Source organism: Erythrolamprus reginae, chromosome 3 (assembly GCF_031021105.1).
Source record: "Erythrolamprus reginae isolate rEryReg1 chromosome 3, rEryReg1.hap1, whole genome shotgun sequence".
Classification (NCBI taxonomy): domain Eukaryota; kingdom Metazoa; phylum Chordata; class Lepidosauria; order Squamata; family Dipsadidae; genus Erythrolamprus; species Erythrolamprus reginae.
In genome coordinates this window covers 82062716-82081149 of record NC_091952.1, presented here as the reverse complement: position 1 = coordinate 82081149, position 18434 = coordinate 82062716, and the positions used below count along the sequence as shown (strand labels likewise).

At 41.9% G+C, this 18434-nt stretch overlaps 2 protein-coding genes across 2 annotated transcripts in view; one reads left to right on the top strand and one right to left on the bottom strand.

The window, feature by feature from the left end:
• Window positions 1-13473, bottom strand: part of HOOK1 (hook microtubule tethering protein 1) — a 42480-nt gene extending 29007 nt beyond the window's left edge. The window contains exons 1-4 of the mRNA XM_070746012.1: window positions 13296-13473; window positions 6452-6537; window positions 3712-3784; window positions 1048-1098 (exon numbers count right to left, since the gene is read on the bottom strand). Coding sequence (XP_070602113.1) covers window positions 1048-1098; window positions 3712-3784; window positions 6452-6537; window positions 13296-13346 — 261 coding nt within the window. The 5' untranslated portion in view covers window positions 13347-13473. The remainder of the gene's footprint in view (window positions 1-1047; window positions 1099-3711; window positions 3785-6451; window positions 6538-13295) is intronic.
• A 334-nt stretch (window positions 13474-13807) lies between these two features.
• Window positions 13808-18434, top strand: part of LOC139165737 (E3 ubiquitin-protein ligase RNF170-like) — a 31097-nt gene continuing 26470 nt past the window's right edge. Inside the window, exon 1 of the mRNA XM_070748976.1 lies at window positions 13808-13924. The gene's annotated coding sequence lies outside the window, so the exon portion shown is untranslated. The remainder of the gene's footprint in view (window positions 13925-18434) is intronic.

Here is an 18434-nt window from a genome sequence, read left to right as displayed (position 1 = left end):
ATGTTTAAATTCAGTTACTGTGGATTTATCCACCACGTCTTCTGGAAGTTTGTTCCAAGGATCCACTACTTTCAGTAAAATAATATTTTCTCATGTTGCTTTTGATCTTTCCCCCAACTAACTTCAGATTGTGTCCCCTTGTACTTGTGTTCACTTTCCTATTAAAAACACTTCCCTCCTGGACCTTATTTAACCCTTTAACATATTTAAATGTTTCGATCATGTCCCCCCTTTTCCTTCTGTCCTCCAGACTATATAGATTGAGTTCATTAAGTCTTGCCTGATACGTTTTATGCTTAAGACCTTCCACCATTCTTGTAGCCCGTCTTTGGAGCTGTTCAATTTTGTCAATATCTTTTTGTAGGTGAGGTCTCCAGAACTGAACACAGTATTCCAAATGTGGTCTTAGGATTTATTTTTTATATAAAAGGGAATTTCTTCATTTATTTTATACCTCACACCGATGTTAAATTTACTGAAATTCACCAGTAATCAGTACTGCAACTGAACTTTTTTAAAAAAAAAATTGAATACTAATCATTACAGTATAGCACCTAAAGTGGAAACAGATAGAAAAATAAAAATATTTTTTTAAAAAATATTTTCCTTTTCATATAAATACATTTGCTTACAAAGAGTTCATGGAACAAAATACTAGTAATAGTATACTAGTTAGTAACTAGTTAAGCTCATCAACGTAGGTTTTACATGTATACCAGACATGAAAATAATAGATAAAATAGTCTGTAAACTGAGATTTAAAACTAAAAACAAATTGGTGTAGGCCTGTAATGCCGGCAATGAGCAAAGTGAACAGCATCATATAAAATCAACTGTCTTCAATGGGGATTTTAACACTCTGACGATGTTAGTAGAGGACTAACGAAAGCTTAGTTAATTTTAGTAGTTTTTAATAAATTTTAAAATGTTCCAGAGATCATAGTGGCTGTTGCCTCGTCATGTATAAATATATCCGAAACTCGCATTTTTAGGACAATTCTTAAAGAAGAAATTGCATATTTTATGGACTGTTATTGTTTTTCATACCTCATGATAATAATCCATAATTCCTTGAAGAACCTTCTTCAAATTGCTAGCCTAAAATATTTAAAATGACAATTGAGTGAGAATGCACTATTTTCATATATTTCAAAGTTATAATTAAATTCTGAAATGCAGTCTTTATTCAACAAATTTAACTCCTACAAAAATAATCATGTTAGTTGCCTATATAGTACCAAATGCAATAGACCACTTAAAATACCATCATTCTAACAAAATTGACCCTGCCAAAAGAAAAGTTCCGTTGACTTACCTGAACGATCTTCTCTGTGCGCTGCGTGGACAGTACAACATGGGTCAATTCTAGTTGATTGCTAGGGATTGAGTTTTAATTTATTCAAATTGGAGAGTGCCCTCTAACTGCCTAATAGGTCAGTTTAAAACGAAGGTGTAGAAAGGAAGTCAGTAAAGTCCATTATTGTCCAAGAGCAAGGCTGCAACCCTGGGCAAAGCCCGGGTGGGTTTGGATTCTCCATACAGCACACAGAGAAGATCGTCCAGGTAAGTCAACGATACTTCTCCAGTGCGCTGCTAAGGAGAAGCCAACATGGGATATATCAAAGCCTAATTATCTGAGGCGGGTTCAGGCTGGACCAGGGGAGCAGGGATAGCACAAACCCTCTGGAGAACATGTCTGCTGAATGCAGCCCCTGCCAATGCAAACATTCTATAATGTCTTACAAAAGTGGAAGGAGAGGACCATGTAGTGGCTCTTCAAACGTCCTCGACCAAGGCCTGTGTGGCTACATGTGGAATGGGTGGTAACTGTCGGGAACAGGACAGTTCTGGTTGCCATATGCCATGGCTATACAAGACTTGATCCACAGCTAATTGTCTATGATGAGATTTCTCACCCCATGGAGGATGGGAGGAAAGATTCAAACAGGGCCTCCATCAGTCTGAAGGGGGAAGTTTGGTTAATATATACATATTAGCCTCTGCAGATGTATAGTTTGTGCCAGCAATGTTCTTCATTTAGAAATGAAGTCCAAATGAAGTCCAATGGGAATGTCCCCTGCTAAGTCACTTTGTTCTATGAAACTCCTGGGAGGCTGAACCTTGGAAGGGGTGTCTTGATTGCTGGAATTGTCTGCCCCTGGGACATACAACCTCTGTCTTTGAAAATATGGTGTAGACCTTCTGTCTGCCCTTCTCTGGGCAGTACCTTGCACTTATCACAGTCCTTCACCAAGATGGAGTCCAGAGATGCTGCAAATAATCGGTCCCCCATACGCCACTTTGATCGTACATCTGCTCGCCAATTACGAAGCCACACTAGGCGGTGAGAAGAGATAGCCGCTGTCATGGCACGAGAATCAAACTTTGCTGAGTTAAGGGTTGCATCTACAGAGAGCTCCGCTGCAGCCAATAGTTGATTGAAATCCTGGCTGAGTCTTGAGTCTTTAGATCGCAAGTAGGACTGCATCTCCCTAAACCACGTGATAGAAGTGTAGTTGAAGAAGGATGCAGCAATAGAAGCCTGCAGCAACCATGTGGTCTTGCGGTCCTCCACAACCTCACCTGGGAAGACTGCAGTAGAAACCAGGCTGGCAACCAGTGGGTTCACAGGCGGAAACTGCAACAAATCTTCTATTACAGGGCCAAACCCATAAAACTTGCAATCTGTGGCTGATGGGCCCGGGTCCGCCACTGGTTAGCTCCAGGCTTGTTTGATGTTGTTGATAAATGTCTTTGAGGGAGGGATAACATCTGACTCACTTTCTGGTTTAGCAAAAGCTCCGGCTGCTGGATCAATGCCAACGGATGGTTCAGATGATTTGTCAGCCACCCCTAAATTGGCAGTCATCTCAGCTTTGTGCAATAAAGTGTAGGCTGGCTGTTCTGGGGCCAAATCCTCATCCTCATCTGGGATGCTTCTGTCTTCCTGGGCTACTGGCTAGCCTAAATCAGACACCTGGCATGAATAGGGCAAAGCCACAGTAGAGCATACTTCCTGGGCTGGGTCCTGAACATTGGGAAAGGGAGAACACTACTGCATGCCAGTTGCAATGTCCTGAGAATAAGCATTTGCTATCATGTCCCTGTAGAGATGACGGGAGTTGCTGTCAGGTGTCAATGCCAGGACTTAAGACTGCCGCAGTTGGCATGAATGTAGCTGACTGTTGCAACTGTTTGGAATTGGGCCTGAGCTGAAGTGTCATTTTTCGACCTCTGAGGCTCCGAGGCTTCGGCAGGTGATACAGTCTGCGCCATCCCTGGGACCAATCTCTATCTGTGGCTGTCCCTGCAAGGTTGGTTTGAGCTAGGGGCAATGTTGGCCTGGCCTGATGCAATGGTGATAATAGTACCGGTACTGGTTGTGAAGTCAAAGCTAAAGGTAACTGAAGATAAGAAAAGACTGGAACAAAGGCCTGCTTTTTGTGCCTGTTCCATTTGTTTCTCTACAGCTCTGATCCTTTGTTCTGCCTCTTTTTATTAAAAGTAATTTTTATTGAATACTAGGACTGTTTTGAATATTATCGAATTTTATGAAGCACATCCAGAAAGACAGGCATGCATAAGGAAGTTTGGTCTAGGAATATTCTGAATCACAAGCATGCAGCATCAAATAAACTAAACTATGTTTATTTGTATTTTTAACATTATCATTATAACAATATTGTATGTATTGATAAAATAATCCATTACCTTTATTCTCCAGCTTTCACCAGCATCTTCTTTAATACGGCTTAGCCAAGCTTTGTCAAACCAGGCAGGATCACTGAAATAAAAATATTTGTTTTCGTAGGTTTTCACGGGTATATGTATGTAGATTGTTCTGAGTTCGGGTTTTGCCCCGTGTAATATTTTGAGTGTCTATGCGACGTTTCGATGAAATCACATTCACCATCATCAGGCTGAAGTTTTAAGCTTCGTGCTGTTGTAAATATGGAAATATTTCCATATTTACAACAGCACGAAGCTTAAAACTTCAGCCTGATGATGGTGAATGTGATTTCACCGAAACGTCGCATAGACACTCAAAATATTACACAGGGCAAAACCCGAACTCAGAACAATCTACATATATATATATATATATATATATATATATATATATATATATATATATATATATATATATATATATATGTTTTCGTAAATTTTCACGGGTATATGTATGTAGATTGTTCTGAGTTCGGGTTTTGCCCTGTGTAATATTTTGCATGTTTATGCGACGTTTCGGTGAAATCACATCCACCATCATCAGGCTGAAGTTTCCAAGCTTCGTGCTGTTGTAAAATGGAATGTTTGCAACTGTCATTTCTTCCTAGTATATAGTGTGGGGGTGGAGATTTGGTTTGAATGTAGCAATTAGATTGGGTGATTATGTTTCAGTGATCTGATTGGTTGGTGTAATCATAATTATTAGAAGGATTGACATGGTGATTTTTATGAAGTGTTTTTTGTTTAAGGTTGGTTTCCAAATTTCAAAATTCCAAATTCATAATTATTAGAAGGATTGACATGGTGATTTTTATGAAGTGTTTTTTGTTTAAGGCTGGTTTCCAAATTTCAAAATTCCAAAATCATAATTATTAGAAGGATTGACATGGTGATTTTTATGAAGTGTTTTTTTTGTTTATTTTGTTTAAGGCTGGTTTCCAAATTTCTGGTAGGCGGGACGTGTCATCTCTTTTATTTATACAAAGGGGTCTCCTTTCAATTTCTATGGCTTCTAGAGCAATTCTTCTATATAAATTCTCTGTTTTGTGAAGTAATTTAGTTTTTTCAAAGTCAATTTCGTGACCTGTTTTTTTAATGTGCTGGACAAGGGAGGAAGCCTTTTCTTCTTTTTTAACTGCATTCACATGTTCTGCAAGGGGTGCACTTACTCTTCGGTTGGTTTGTCCAATGTATGTGGCTGCACATGTTTTGCAAGGGATTTCATAGATTCCTTGGTATTCCAATTGGATTTTATCTTTGGGGCTCCTTAGGATATTAGATATTTTTTGGTTGGTGCAAAATGAAGTTTTGATGTTATGTTTGTGCAGAATTTTACTAATTTTGTCTGTGGTGCCCTTGTCCTCCCTTACATCAGAAAAAACTCCCCTAAACAGGAACTTCGTTGGCTCCCGCTTATGGCCAGCAGTCACACTTCTCTTAAAGATATATCATATATAAACATACATTCATAGTTTATATGTACTTTAACCCAACATAGTAGCATACACGGTACTGACAAGTCTCTGTTATATATATATATTTGGGTGGTGGTGGTGAAACTGAATTTCATCGGTCAGCTTCAATCTTGTTCTGCTGCAATAATCAGGGAAAAAATGAAGTCTTAAACAAATTGGACTGTATCTAGAGCACATTTGGCTTTCTACTATATGCACTCCAGGAATACCTTCGAAGTGACAAAAATCTTGAAGAGTACTAAAGGAGTATCTTTTCTTTCAACTTGCAATTTAAATTTAACTGCAAGTAGAATCTCCTATTTTCCTCCACAACAAGGAATGCTTCTCCCTTGGGAATTTAGCTAACCAGCTACATCCTTCTTCAGGATACAGTACTATAAACTATAGAGTCTTTAGAAAGCGAATTCAATTTCCCCCCCTTCTTCTATTCTTTTTCTCAACCAACATACAGCATTTTATGTTACTGTAGAGTTAATAACTATGTACACTTTCTATTGGATAGAATAATAGTCTTCAGGGTTTTCTATATATGTTTTAAATATTGTTTTGTACTTCTACAAGTGATCTGAGCAGCGCATATCTCCTCCATCTTCCCAGTCTCCTATGGTGGCCCAATTTCTACAATTGTCGCTTTCTCCCTATTTGCTTTCCCATAGAGTAATATGGTAATGCACGATATTAATTTAATAATTGTTTTAAATAATTTACAGCCTCTCGGAAATCTATTTCCATTTAACTGAGTCCATGCTTTAATATAATTCAGATAATTTAAAATGACTCAAGAGTTGTCACTTTGCAATACACAAAGCCCTTAAAAAGTGTTAAATGAATGTGTGCATCCCCATGACTAAAACTCTATAAATAGTAACATGATGATTGGCAGAGGGTTCACTTCTAGGTATCTCTCATGTTTTGTTCAAGATTTAGCTCCCTGTTTGGCCTGAAAAAGCCCACTTCCAGCTTGCCTCTGCTTCATGAGATGCCCTCGTTGTCAGTCTGTTTCTGGATACTGGGTCAAGGTATTGGCTGTTACCTATAACACTTTACTTGTGTTCTTCTTATTTTGCTGTTCATTAGAAAAGCAGTGGAGAGTGATTCTTCATCCATACCTTTGATGGGGGAATTGAGAATCGCTGCTTCATTCTTCTGTCATTATTGTCCTTTTTTTCTTTTTAATTGTATTTAAATTTCACTGTTGGGAATCAGGTGGCATGCACATTCAATAATGAAAAATAATAACAACTTACATTTCATGAAGAACATAACCCAGGGCTACACCATTTGTTAAGTCCTGTACTTCTTTGCAGGATTTAGCAATATTAAATGTCTGTAACTAGAGGAAAAGAAATCACAAAGTGATTAGGGCAGCAAACAATTTTTTTTAAAAAAAGTCACATTATACATAAAAGTAGCCCACCATACTGTGGGTGTAAAGTAGGTTAGTTGAATGGTCGATTGATATGTAGAATGCATCTTTGCTCAATCAAATTAATAATCTCAATCCATTTTAATAGTACTCAGAGAAAACATTTCATCTTTACAGATATATTAAAGGGGAGGATATTACACCTTGTTTATACTTGAGTAGATTTATGAACAAGGATTCTTGAATATTTAATAGCTTCTTGGGCATTTTTGAGACCAGACTTTATAGATGTTAAATGCTTCATTTTCAGACTGACTGTTAAGGCATACATCATGTTAGATATTATGCTCCAAATCAGATAATAATTTTGATTAATCTGGAATGAAAGGCTATACTTCTGCCAAGTGATTTTTTTTGTCACAAGAGTAATTTTTCTATTATTAAAAATATTTCCAACAATATTTGAATATCTGAAAGTATTAGCTGGAATCCAATGTTCCACAAAAGGATTTTGTCTTTTCGTCGTTCCTGCTGCCCTTTCCTACTTTCTTGTTGTAAACAGAGGGATCTGCAGATCCTAAGGAGAAGATTCATCTAAGGAAAACTATGAGAACAACAATCTCCCCTCTTGTATTATGCCAGGAACATCACTTTGTCCTAGTAGAAATATACTTTCTGCTCAGTGTTTTATTCTTTGCCTCACTTAACGAGAATCCTCTGTACTGCATTACCATCATATTATAAGCAGGTTGTGAATACCTAGGACAGTGATAGCGAACCTTTTTTTCCTCGAGTGCCAAAAGAGCATGGGTGTGCGCTATTGCGCATGTGTGAGTGCCCATACACATAATTCAATGTCTGGGGAGGGCGAAAAGAGTCCCCCACCCAGAGGCCCTCTGCAGGCCAGAAACAGCCTGTTCCCAGCTTTTTGTGGGCCCAGTAGGCTCATGTTTTGCCCTCCCCAGACTCCAAAGGCTTCCCCAGAGCCGGGAAAGGGTAAAAATGCCCTCGTCCATCCCCCCGGAGGCTCTCTGGAAGCCAAAAACACCATCCCAGAGCCTATGTGCAAGCCAAAAATGAGCTGGCCGGCACACACATGCACGTTAGAGTTGAGGTAGGGCAACGGCTTGGGTGCCAGCAGATATGGCTCCGCGGGCCACCTGTGGCACCCGTGCCATAGGTTCACCATCACTGACTTAGGATGTACATGTCTTGTTCCAATATAGTTAGTGGCAGCAGCTATTTTATTTTCATTAATCTGAAAAATATCTAAAGTTCAGTATTTTAATTTCCCTAGCATTTCTATATTCTTATACTCAATTTGTTCTTCAGCAACTGAAAATTATTCCTCCAGTGTTTACAGTGGTCTAGAGCAGAGGTCCCCAACCTTTTTAGCACCAGGGACCGGCTTTAAGTTAGACGAGTTTTCTACGGCCCGGTGGGGGGGCTTTGGTCATATGGGGGTGGGGTTATGGAGGGGTGGAGCTTAGTGACGCAGCCCTCCACACTTCTCCACAGGGCAGGGAGAATGAGGAGGCTCCTTTGGCGGCTGGGGGCTGCCTGGCTTTGTGATTTTGACTGGGGGGGGAACTTAGGAAGGTCCTACTTCTCCCCCCCCAGCCAAAAACTCAAAGCCTATCTGCTCCAGAAACTTGGCGATCGCGCCCCACCGCCGCCGCCTCCTCCGTTTCCCCCAACGGCAAGCAATCTAAACGCGGGAAGGGCATTCCGGCGCTTCCCTTCAGCCTCAGAAGCCCCCTCGACGCTGGAGGGATGGTTATGAGGGGAGCGAGCGAGGAGAAGAAGACGTCCCACTCATCGCTCCTGAGGGAACGGGCGAGGGCGTCGGAGACCCAAAGCCCATCCTGTGTGGAGGGAGACGGAGCCAAGCGGGGCCACCCGGAGACCTTTTCCCGTCTTCTTCTCCTCGCTCGCTCCCCTCACAGCCAGCAGCCCCGCTCGCGGGGGGATGCCCGTTCGTAGCTACCAGCCCGCCAAGCGTCGAGGGGGCTTCCGAGGCTGAAGGGAAGAGCCGGAATGCCCTTCCCGGGTTTAGATTGCTTGCTGTTGGGGAAAACGGAGGAGGCGGCGGTTCTTTTCTCCTCGCTCCAGAAAGTAGGCGATCGCGCCCCACCGCCGCCGCCGCCTCCTCCGTTTTCCCCAACAGCAAGCAATCTAAACCCGGGAAGGGCATTCCGGCTCTTCCCTTCAGCCTCGGAAGCCCGCTCGACGCTTGGCGGGCTGGTAGCTACGAACGGGCATCCCCCCGCGAGCGGGGCTGCTGGCTATGAGGGGAGCGAGCGAGGAGAAGAAGACGGGAAAAGGTCTCCGGGTGGCCCCGCTTGGCTCCGTCTTCCTCCACGCAGGATGGGCTTTGGGTCTCCGACGCCCTCGCCCGTTCCCTCAGGAGCGATGAGTGGGACGTCTTCTTCTCCTCGCTCGCTCCCCTCATAACCATCCCTCCAGCGTCGAGGGGGCTTCCGAGGCTGAAGGGAAGAGCCGGAATGCCCTTCCCGGGTTTAGATTGCTTGCTGTTGGGGAAAACGGAGGAGGCGGCGGTTCTTTTCTCCTCGCTCCAGAAAGTAGGCGATCGCGCCCCACCGCCGCCGCCGCCTCCTCCGTTTCCCCCAACAGCAAGCAATCTAAACCCGGGAAGGGCATTCCGGCTCTTCCCTTCAGCCTCGGAAGCCCCCTCGACGCTTGGCGGGCTGGTAGCTACGAACGGGCATCCCCCCGCGAGCGGGGCTGCTGGCTATGAGGGGAGCGAGCGAGGAGAAGAAGACGGGAAAAGGTCTCCGGGTGGCCCCGCTTGGCTCCGTCTTCCTCCACATGGGCTTTGGGTCTCCGACGCCGCGGACCGGCTGGAAAACCCCAACGGCCCGGTCCCGGTCCGCGGACCGGCGGTTGGGGACCTCTGGTCTAGAGATTCTATGAAACATAAAGGTCTAGAGATTCTATGAAACATAAATTGACACTTGGTTTGTTATAGTTAAATTATAACTTTTAAGCCCTTCACTACCTTTCACTATATCCTTTCATACTTGGTTTACTTTGGTCTAAAACCCCAAAAATCTTTCATAAGATACAAAGAAAGATAAAAAAAACCCCTCACCATCCCCCAAACTGGTTATAAACTATTTTGACTGATTAGAGAAGGGCTAATGCTTTTCAAATTGTGTGTGTGTCATGGAACTTTGGCATTCTACAGAAATGTACAAAGGTGCTCCGTACAAAAGCTTCTCTGAATGTCTAACTGCTCGGCAACCAAGAATTTTAAGAAGTAATTGGCTGAGAGAGAATTTGACTTTGTTTTTGGTTTTACCTTAAAAATATTTTTCTGCCTCACTAGGCTACCAATTTAGAAGCACTAGTCATTTTTTTCATTTATTTCTCTATTGTAGGAATTCTGGAGTCTCTTCTGAACTACAAAATCACCATCTGCAGCACCTGAGTGATACATACTATTTTCTTCTAGAATACTGCCGTATTTGGGTTAAAAAGTTCATTTATAATTATAATCAACCCAATCATTCATGGCAGTCCATGAATAAGAGAATCTGACTAACTTAGTTTCCAACTATTATCTGAAAAACAAAAAATGAACTAAATGGTTTTGTGTTTAAATCAAACACACTTGTTCAAATGACTTTTTGTTTGATATATCTGTATAAATTTTTTTTTGTACTATGTTGTTAAAAAAAACAAAACCAGTAAGGAAGTCAATCAGTAAAGTTCCAAATTTAAGTCACAGTTGCTTAATTTAGACTGTATCTCAATTCTGATAGTATGGTAAAAAAAATAACTAACTTGTAGCTTTTGCTTGCTAAGTTATAAATTACTTCTTATCCCTAACTATATGAGAGCATTTCCATAAAAAAACTATTATCACTCTGGCACAAAGATCACTTTAAATTACTCTTAAAACCTACGATTAAGTCATCACAGTCCAACCACTGATGTTAAACCTGTCAAACGTTTATGTCATTGTAAAAGAAGTAATAAATCAAACATAACTTCTTCCTCATCACATACAAGAATAAAAAGATAACTTTAATGTATATTATACATAGATGCATACATACAAATGTACACACACACATATTCTTTTTGAACAGGCATCAAAATTTTATTTTTAATATGTTCCAGTGTGTGCCCTGAAAAAGTGACCATAAAGGTTATCTTGTCTTATCTCTTAATCAAGCTTCTAGTATATATACTGTAACTCAATTTTTGAAATATTTTTATCTCACCTTTATTACTTTTGTAACTAACCTAATACTCCCTCCTCTTCCTATTTCCCCCACAATAGGGTGAGTTGGGATGAGCGAGAATGATTGGCCCAAAGCCACCCAGCTGACTTTCATGCCTAAAGCAGAACTAGAACTCACAATCTCCTATTTTCTAGCCTGGTGCCTTAACAACTAGACAAAACTGGTTCAATTAAAACTTGTTTTTCCAAAATAAAAGAGCAAAGGGGAAATAATGGCTTATTTCTCTAAACATCACCAGTAAATTCATTATTTTAAGACAAAGATATTAAGATATCTGATTGCAAGCACTATATAATAAATGAAACAGAACTGAGTGGAATGCATAATAATAATAATAATAATAATAATAATAATAATAATAATGGACTGGGTTATTATTAGATTATTAGAATATTGTTTTAAATATAATATTGTAAATGAGATGTGTGCATTGTGCAAACATTTAATAAGGAATATTGATAACAACTCTGTTGATTTCTTGATTTTATGTTTTTTAACCACCAATGTTCTAACTTGTGGAGGAAGAAAAACAATCAAATCCTTGCAATGAAAGTTTTTAAAAAAGTTTCTAATTCTAAAGCAAGATAGAAACTGTTTCTGGAAACATCAGTCAGGCACATCCTCTATATCCGTGATGGTGGACCTATGGCATACATGCCACAGGTGGCACATGGAGCCATACCTACTGGCACATGAACCTTTGCTCTAGTTCAGCTCCAGCTGATTTTTGGCTTGCAGTGAGGCTGCATTTTTGGCCTCTGGAGGACCTCCAGGAGGATAGGCGAGGCCATTTTTGCCCTCCCCAGACTCTAGTGTCTGGGGACGGTGAAAAACAGGCCCACTGGAAGTCAGGAAATAGGGGAGCAGGGGATGTCATGCACAGGAAGTGGAGCAGTGGTGGGCTTATGAATGCATGGGGGTGGGGATCGGAGGCACTGAATTGAGTGTGGGCCCGCCCACCCATGCAATAGTGTACTTTCAACACCCCAGGAAAAAAAGGTTCACCATTACTACTTTATATACGGTACACACTCAAAAATGCCTGCATGAATATTCACATTCCCCACGTGAATATTTTCAGTGTCCTTACATTTGTTTGTTTGTTTGTCTTATATGCTGCCCTCATCTGAGGACTCAGGGTGGCTCACAACATATAAAAATACATAGAACCTGCATAGTAAAATTCATCTGAATTCATACAGAATACAGCATTCCTGTGGTATTTTAACACAGGTTACTCTTCTGTGGAATATATCTTCAGTGTATGTTACTGGGCCATATTATTCCATTTCCTACAAATAGCTAATGTCTCAAAAGTTATTTTCAAAACCAAAGAAAAGCTGAAAGGCCTGCTCTTAAGTTTTCCATTTGCAATGAATAAAAAATAATTACTGACAGTTTTTTTAAAAACAATGTAACATTTTCACACAAGCTTTGACAAAACCTGAAAGAATAACAGAAATGCTTTCTTGTCTCTAAAGGAGGGAAGGATTCACCCCTTGCATTATCTTCCACGATTTCCTACCCGCTGCTTCCTAGAAAAATCTGATATGGAAGGAAAACAAGATTCACAAGCTACTTCTGCCCATCACAGGCTGTCAGCAGTTTGGCAGATCGAATCTCAGTAGGTTCAAGGTTGACTCAGCCTTCCAAGGTCGGTAAAATGAAGACCCAGATTGCTGGGGGCAATATGCTTACTCTCTGTAAACTACCACGAAGCGGTACATAAATGCTATTGTTATATTGACTATTGAAAGGCGGCAATTAGAAACCTGTTTGTCTTAAAAGCGCTCTGACACAGAAGCTCACTTAGGGTTCAAATGTTTTCTCTTTCCCTCTCCCTCCTTCCTTCCAAACAGGTTACACAGGAGAATTACTCACTGGGTATCCCATTGAGAGCCATTTTAAAACTTTTACTGACCCACCAAAGGAAAGCTTCCTTGCAAAGAGGAATCCCCATAAACGCGTCAACTCACACGCGCATGGTGCAAATCGACGCACCCCCCGGCAATTTTATGCGCAAGGGGAGATCAGGGCAGCATTAAACACTGGGGGGCGGAGTTTGCGGGGAGCTAAATTATAGCTCCCAGGTGACCGTCTGAACCCCCGGCAATCCGCATTCAGGATGCGAGAAGAGCAAGAGAAAGCGAAGCGCGGAGAGTCTCCATATTGGATTCGCAGCTCCGCTCCGGGCTACACTGACGTCCCCGGGGCGGCTTGCAGAGAACGGCGCCTTCCCGTAACACCAGCCGCCGCCCCCCCCCCCCCGCCCCCAAATGCCGGGTCCGAAGAGCGCGCGACGGCGAGTCCGAAGGGCGCGCGGAACCGGCTCGAGGCGACTCGGAGAAGGCGAAGGGAGGGGGGGGAGCGATGGAGCTACTGCTCGGATTAGACCAAGATACGGGGGAAGGGGTGTCTCCTTCCCGCCCCCTCCCTTCTTTCCTCGCCGCTTACCCAAAGGATGAGGCTGTCGCACAGCAGCCGATCAGCAGGTTTTCCTTCCATGACGGCGGCTTGCCCGCACGAGATGACAACCTTGGCGGCCGCGGCCGGCGTCAACAGCGCCGCCACCAGGCTCTCCTACGCAATGCAGAATGAGCCAACGCCAAGAACAATGCGCAGGTTACGTGTCAGCGCCGGCCGGTGTTACCTTAAACTTTAAACCACTCCCACCCACCCACCTCCCATCCACAGGCCCAAGCGTTAGCCCCTCCCCTCATCAGGTTCGTTCCCAGAAGATTCGTGTGGGTGCTTGACGCGGGAGCCGACCAATTAGGGGGTTAAGAAAATCAGACAGGCGAAGCTTTATTGGGCAGTTTCTCCAGCCTCCTTGGAGTCCATCCAAAAGGCGGCTTCCTGGGATGGTTTGCATCGAATGGGAAAGGAGGCGGCAGGGAAGAGGGGGGAAGGACCTCGCAGGGATTGGCTACGGCGCCCCCTGCAGGATTGATGTCGAAGTGCTCAGTCTTGTGCCACGGTATTTCCCCCCGTTTGGGACGCTTTTTCCTCGCTCGCACCATCTGATAGAAACCCGGCGGATTGCAAACCAAGCTCCGACGTAGGCTTTTAACCTGGAAACGCAGGTGAGGAACCAGTGCTCTCCCGATTGCTTTGGGAAGCGTGTTTGGGAGTCCCTTCCTTACAGCTGAGTTTTTTTTTAAAAAAGCTACCTTTTAGCCAGTGAGAAAGCCCGCTAATACAAGGGTAGGCAAAGTTTGCTCTTCTATGACATGTGGACTTCAATTCCCAGAATTCCTGAACTAACATGGTTGGCTCAGGAATTCTGGGAGTTGAAGTCCACAAATCACAGAAGAGCCAATTTTGGCTAACCCTGCCCTGACATAACCTTTGATCTACCACAATAATTATGCCAGGAGATGTTCCTGTCTGTAGAGTGTGATTGTGGGCCAGGTGAATGAAAGGGATTGGTGGATCCCTGTGGCTTGGTTTCACTTCATATCGGACATGCCTACTGTAGAAGAGCAACTTTAAATCACTACTCTAAAGACCCAAGCATCTCTCCCACCAGCCATCGACAAATCAAGGTTTGCATCAGACCAACCATCAAATAACCAAAACCTTAATCAAGAAATTGCTAAAAAAGCCAACAGCAAAACAGCCTAACCAAAGAATCTCTCAGACCATCATCCCCAACCAACGGTGATAGGGCAGACCATCAGAATATAAACTGACATCTAACTAGCATTGATGATGTTAACCTAGTTTGGGTAATGAAACGTCTGCAAAAAAACAAGCAAGTTCAGAAGCATCAAGGACCCCGTAGGCTCTAAATCACTTTCCATAATAGGATGGGGCAAATTTAGACAGATGCTTGAAACAGCGGGTATGATGTATGTATAGATATATCTGCCTTTGCGTCAGTGTTGACTCCTGGCGATTGTCTGGACAGTTCCTGCAGTTTTCTTAGCAAGATTTTTTTTAAGTGATTTGAATTTTTTTCCTTCTTGAGGCAAGAGAAAGTAACAGGTCTGAGGTCATCCAACTGGCCTTGTGCCTGAGTAGAGACTAACAGTCTCCCATTTTATAGTCTGCCCAACTACTGCACCAAACAAACTCTTATACACTGGTGTGTGCATGCACACATACACATGCACACATGCAACATCAAGTAATAATATGATGGAGATTGTAATATCAAGTAATTTAGCTTAAGACAAAACCTTGATTAGAAAATACATACCTTGATCTATTCTATGCTCTTCATTCACTTTTTCATTTATTTCCAATGCTATATTTAACTTTGAAGAAAAAGTCAAATAATCAAAATGATTGTAGCATTAATATCTAAAATCACAATATTGATAGAATATTCAGAATATAAAAATAATATACATACATTGCACTAAGGAAATGATTGTCTATTTTTCTTACGTGAAGCGTGCAAACTACATACCATTACAAAATACAATAAGTTTACTGTCATTAGAATTTATACTTGGAGTATAATAAAATATATTGATAACAACCATAAAGTTCTATGGAAATTAAATGTCAGTTTAATTAATTAGGGAGCAATTTGATATTTCAATGAAATGGGGGATTTTTTTCATCCTGCTGAGCTGCCAAAACTAATTCAAGTATTGAGAGTTATTTAAGTAACTCAAAACCACACCACATAAAGTAGTCAATGTCCCTGGAAGATAATGTGAGTTTTAAATTATTGATAGCATCTACTGTATTAGAAGTCCAAACAAGATCATAATTGGTTTAATCATAGTTTCCCATGCTAATTGGACCTCTAGAAAAAGACTTCTTAGTATTACTCACCAAGACTTCTAATTTCTATTTTTTATCCATATTTTTTAGATTCATATTAAATCCTAATAATTTTATAAAGGGGCCACGCAAAATTCACGTTGCCCAGAGGCAGAAAACACATTTAATTCCCCTCCTTACATTTATAAATATTAAGTTTGTTTTAGAATTTTTTAAACAGGAGAGTAACTTTAGAGGAAATTATCTTTCTTTTTATTTTCAACTATTTTTGTTATCCTCTTTTTGGTTTCATTTTTTGATGGAAAGCAGCACTGGATTGCTGGACAATATATAATAACTTTATCACACAATCTCATTGAAGTATTTTCCAAAAGAATCTTAGTTAGGCTTAAATTGGTGGCACAATCTGTTCACTCTTAATTTTCAAACAAGCTAAAATATTTGGCTATTTGGTGGGTAGGCAAGGTCAATTATTATGGCTGCACTCATCTCATTTCTCCCTAAATAATATAAGGCAGCCAAATTACCAGAGTTTATTTTAACTTGCATATCCCAAACTACTGTTGATGAAATTCAGAATTTCCTCCCCCCTCCCAAACTTTTTCTTACAGCAAGCAAAAATTATTATATAGTTGCTATCTTAAAAGCTTCAGTTAGGGCCAATGAGAATTGTATTGTATAGGGAATCATAGTGAATTACACTAAAAGCTACAATCTCCATGTCCAACCTCTTTCATTAAAAAAAAAATGGATGTAAGTAACATTGAGCTCCTGGAAGACTTGTGCAGAATAGAATATTGCATGTCAAAGAGAAAACTAGGTTAGAAACATCTTTCTGACTTCATCACTCTACTTTTATACATGAGGGAAACTAAAACACACATGTACACGGGAACCCTAAAATGTTGTGCCAAAATTGGCATAGTCCAAGTAATGGTGAAAGCTATCTACTTATTATGTGTGATTAATTTGCAAAAATATGCAAAATGTGCACTTCTGTTGAAATGCAAACCGGTAGAGAAGGTAAATGGTAACCCTAATGTGGTGTTGTTCACCTAAGATAGTACAGTAATACCTCGTCTTACGAACTTAATTGGTTCCCAGAGGAGGTTCGTAAGGTAAAAAGTTCGTAAGATGAAACATTGTTTCCCATAGGAAACAATGTAAAATGAATTAATGCGTGCAAAAAAACCTCGCCGCCTGACTGTCACCTTTTGAAACAGCCGGGCGCTTCTCAGCGTTCTCCCAATGCCGAACCCGGAAGTTTGGCAAAAGTTCGGGTTCGGGTGGCTGCCAAGAAGCCCCGCCGCCCGGCTGTCGCTTTTTGAAATAGCCGGGGGGGTTCTCGGCATCCTCCCGAACCCGAACGCCAAACCCAAACTTTTGCCGAACATCCGGGTTCGGCATTCGGGAGGCCGCTGAGAAGTCCCGCCGCCCAGCTGTTGCCTTTTGAAACAGCCGGGGGGCTTCTCGGCGTTCTCCCGAATGCCAAACCAAGAAGTTCGGCAAATGTTCGGGGGCGGCGTTCAGGTTCAGGAGGACGCTGAGAAGCCCCGCCCCCAGCTGTTAGCTTTTCAAAAGAGCTGCGGAGCTGTCGGGCCGGTCGGGAGGCTGGAAAGGAGGTGGGGAATCCCAATAGGGAATTCCATGGGCGGAGCTTTGACGTCACAAAGACGTCCTTCCTGGCCGGCCAAAACATGGACTCCCTCCCTGTGGTTTCCTGAATCGCACACATTATTTGCTTTTACATTGATTCCCATGCGAAAAATTGCTTCTTCTTACAAACTTTTCTACTTAAGAACCTGGTCACGGAACGAATTAAGTTCATAGGTGTTGTGGTTGGCTCTAGCCCAGCTCCAGCCCCAAGGAATGTGGAGGAGGATGCAGGGAAGACATCAACATGTCATAGGCCTGTTGTATTGCTGACAGAGTCAGGTAGTGAAGTTTCCTCAGAAGAAGAAGAAGATGGGGGTGACTTGGAAGAGGAGAGTTTGTCAGACAGCCCAGGAGGAGATCAATCATCCTTATCATCCCTGGATTCTGAACAAGAACTTATGACACATCCAAGCATGGGTAGAGTGATGCATAGGAGAGAACAACTGAAGGATTATTACAGGAGATAAGTGAGGCCACCTGTGGTTGGGTGGGGCTGCTGTAATTAGTGCTACAGATAAAAGAGCAGCCTGCTGGTTTAGCCTCAGGGCAGTTTATCTGATTCATAGTTTCATCAAGATCGTGGTTTTTGCTGTTCAAGACTGTGTGTGGACTCTCTGGATTTTAGAATTGGACTAAATTTCTCAGTTATTGGATGAGAAATTGGATTGCATTGAACCTGTGCCTTGTGTGTACCAGAAAATCCCTTTGACATTTAAAAAGGGAGCTGTTTCTGTTTTTCTGTTGATAAAGACTTTTGGGTTTTCCTTCTATCGTGTGGTGGGTGTCTTTATGGACTAATTACCCTGTAATTACGGGTGGTTGGGACACGCAGGCAGAACAGTAAGTAGAGGTACCACTGTATGCTCTTAATTGTTTGAACTGAATAGGTTCAGTTCTGAATGGCTTTGGTTGGGGTTTCTTTTGCTTCAGTTGTATCATACTATGCTTTCAGAGTGCTACTCCTATTTATCACTGCTCTCAACTTATGACCAGTTTTCTAAAAGGATATGGGAGGAAGAAAAGAAGCAAGTAATTTGACAAGATGTTAAAAAAGCTTTTTAAAAAGACTGAGGTTTTGTGATAGGAATATACCATATTTTTCGGAGTGTAAGATGCATCTTACTTTTTGGGGGCGGAAAATAGGGGAGGAAATCTACGTACCAGGTATTCATCTGGCTATCATCCTTAGTCTGTTCAGCT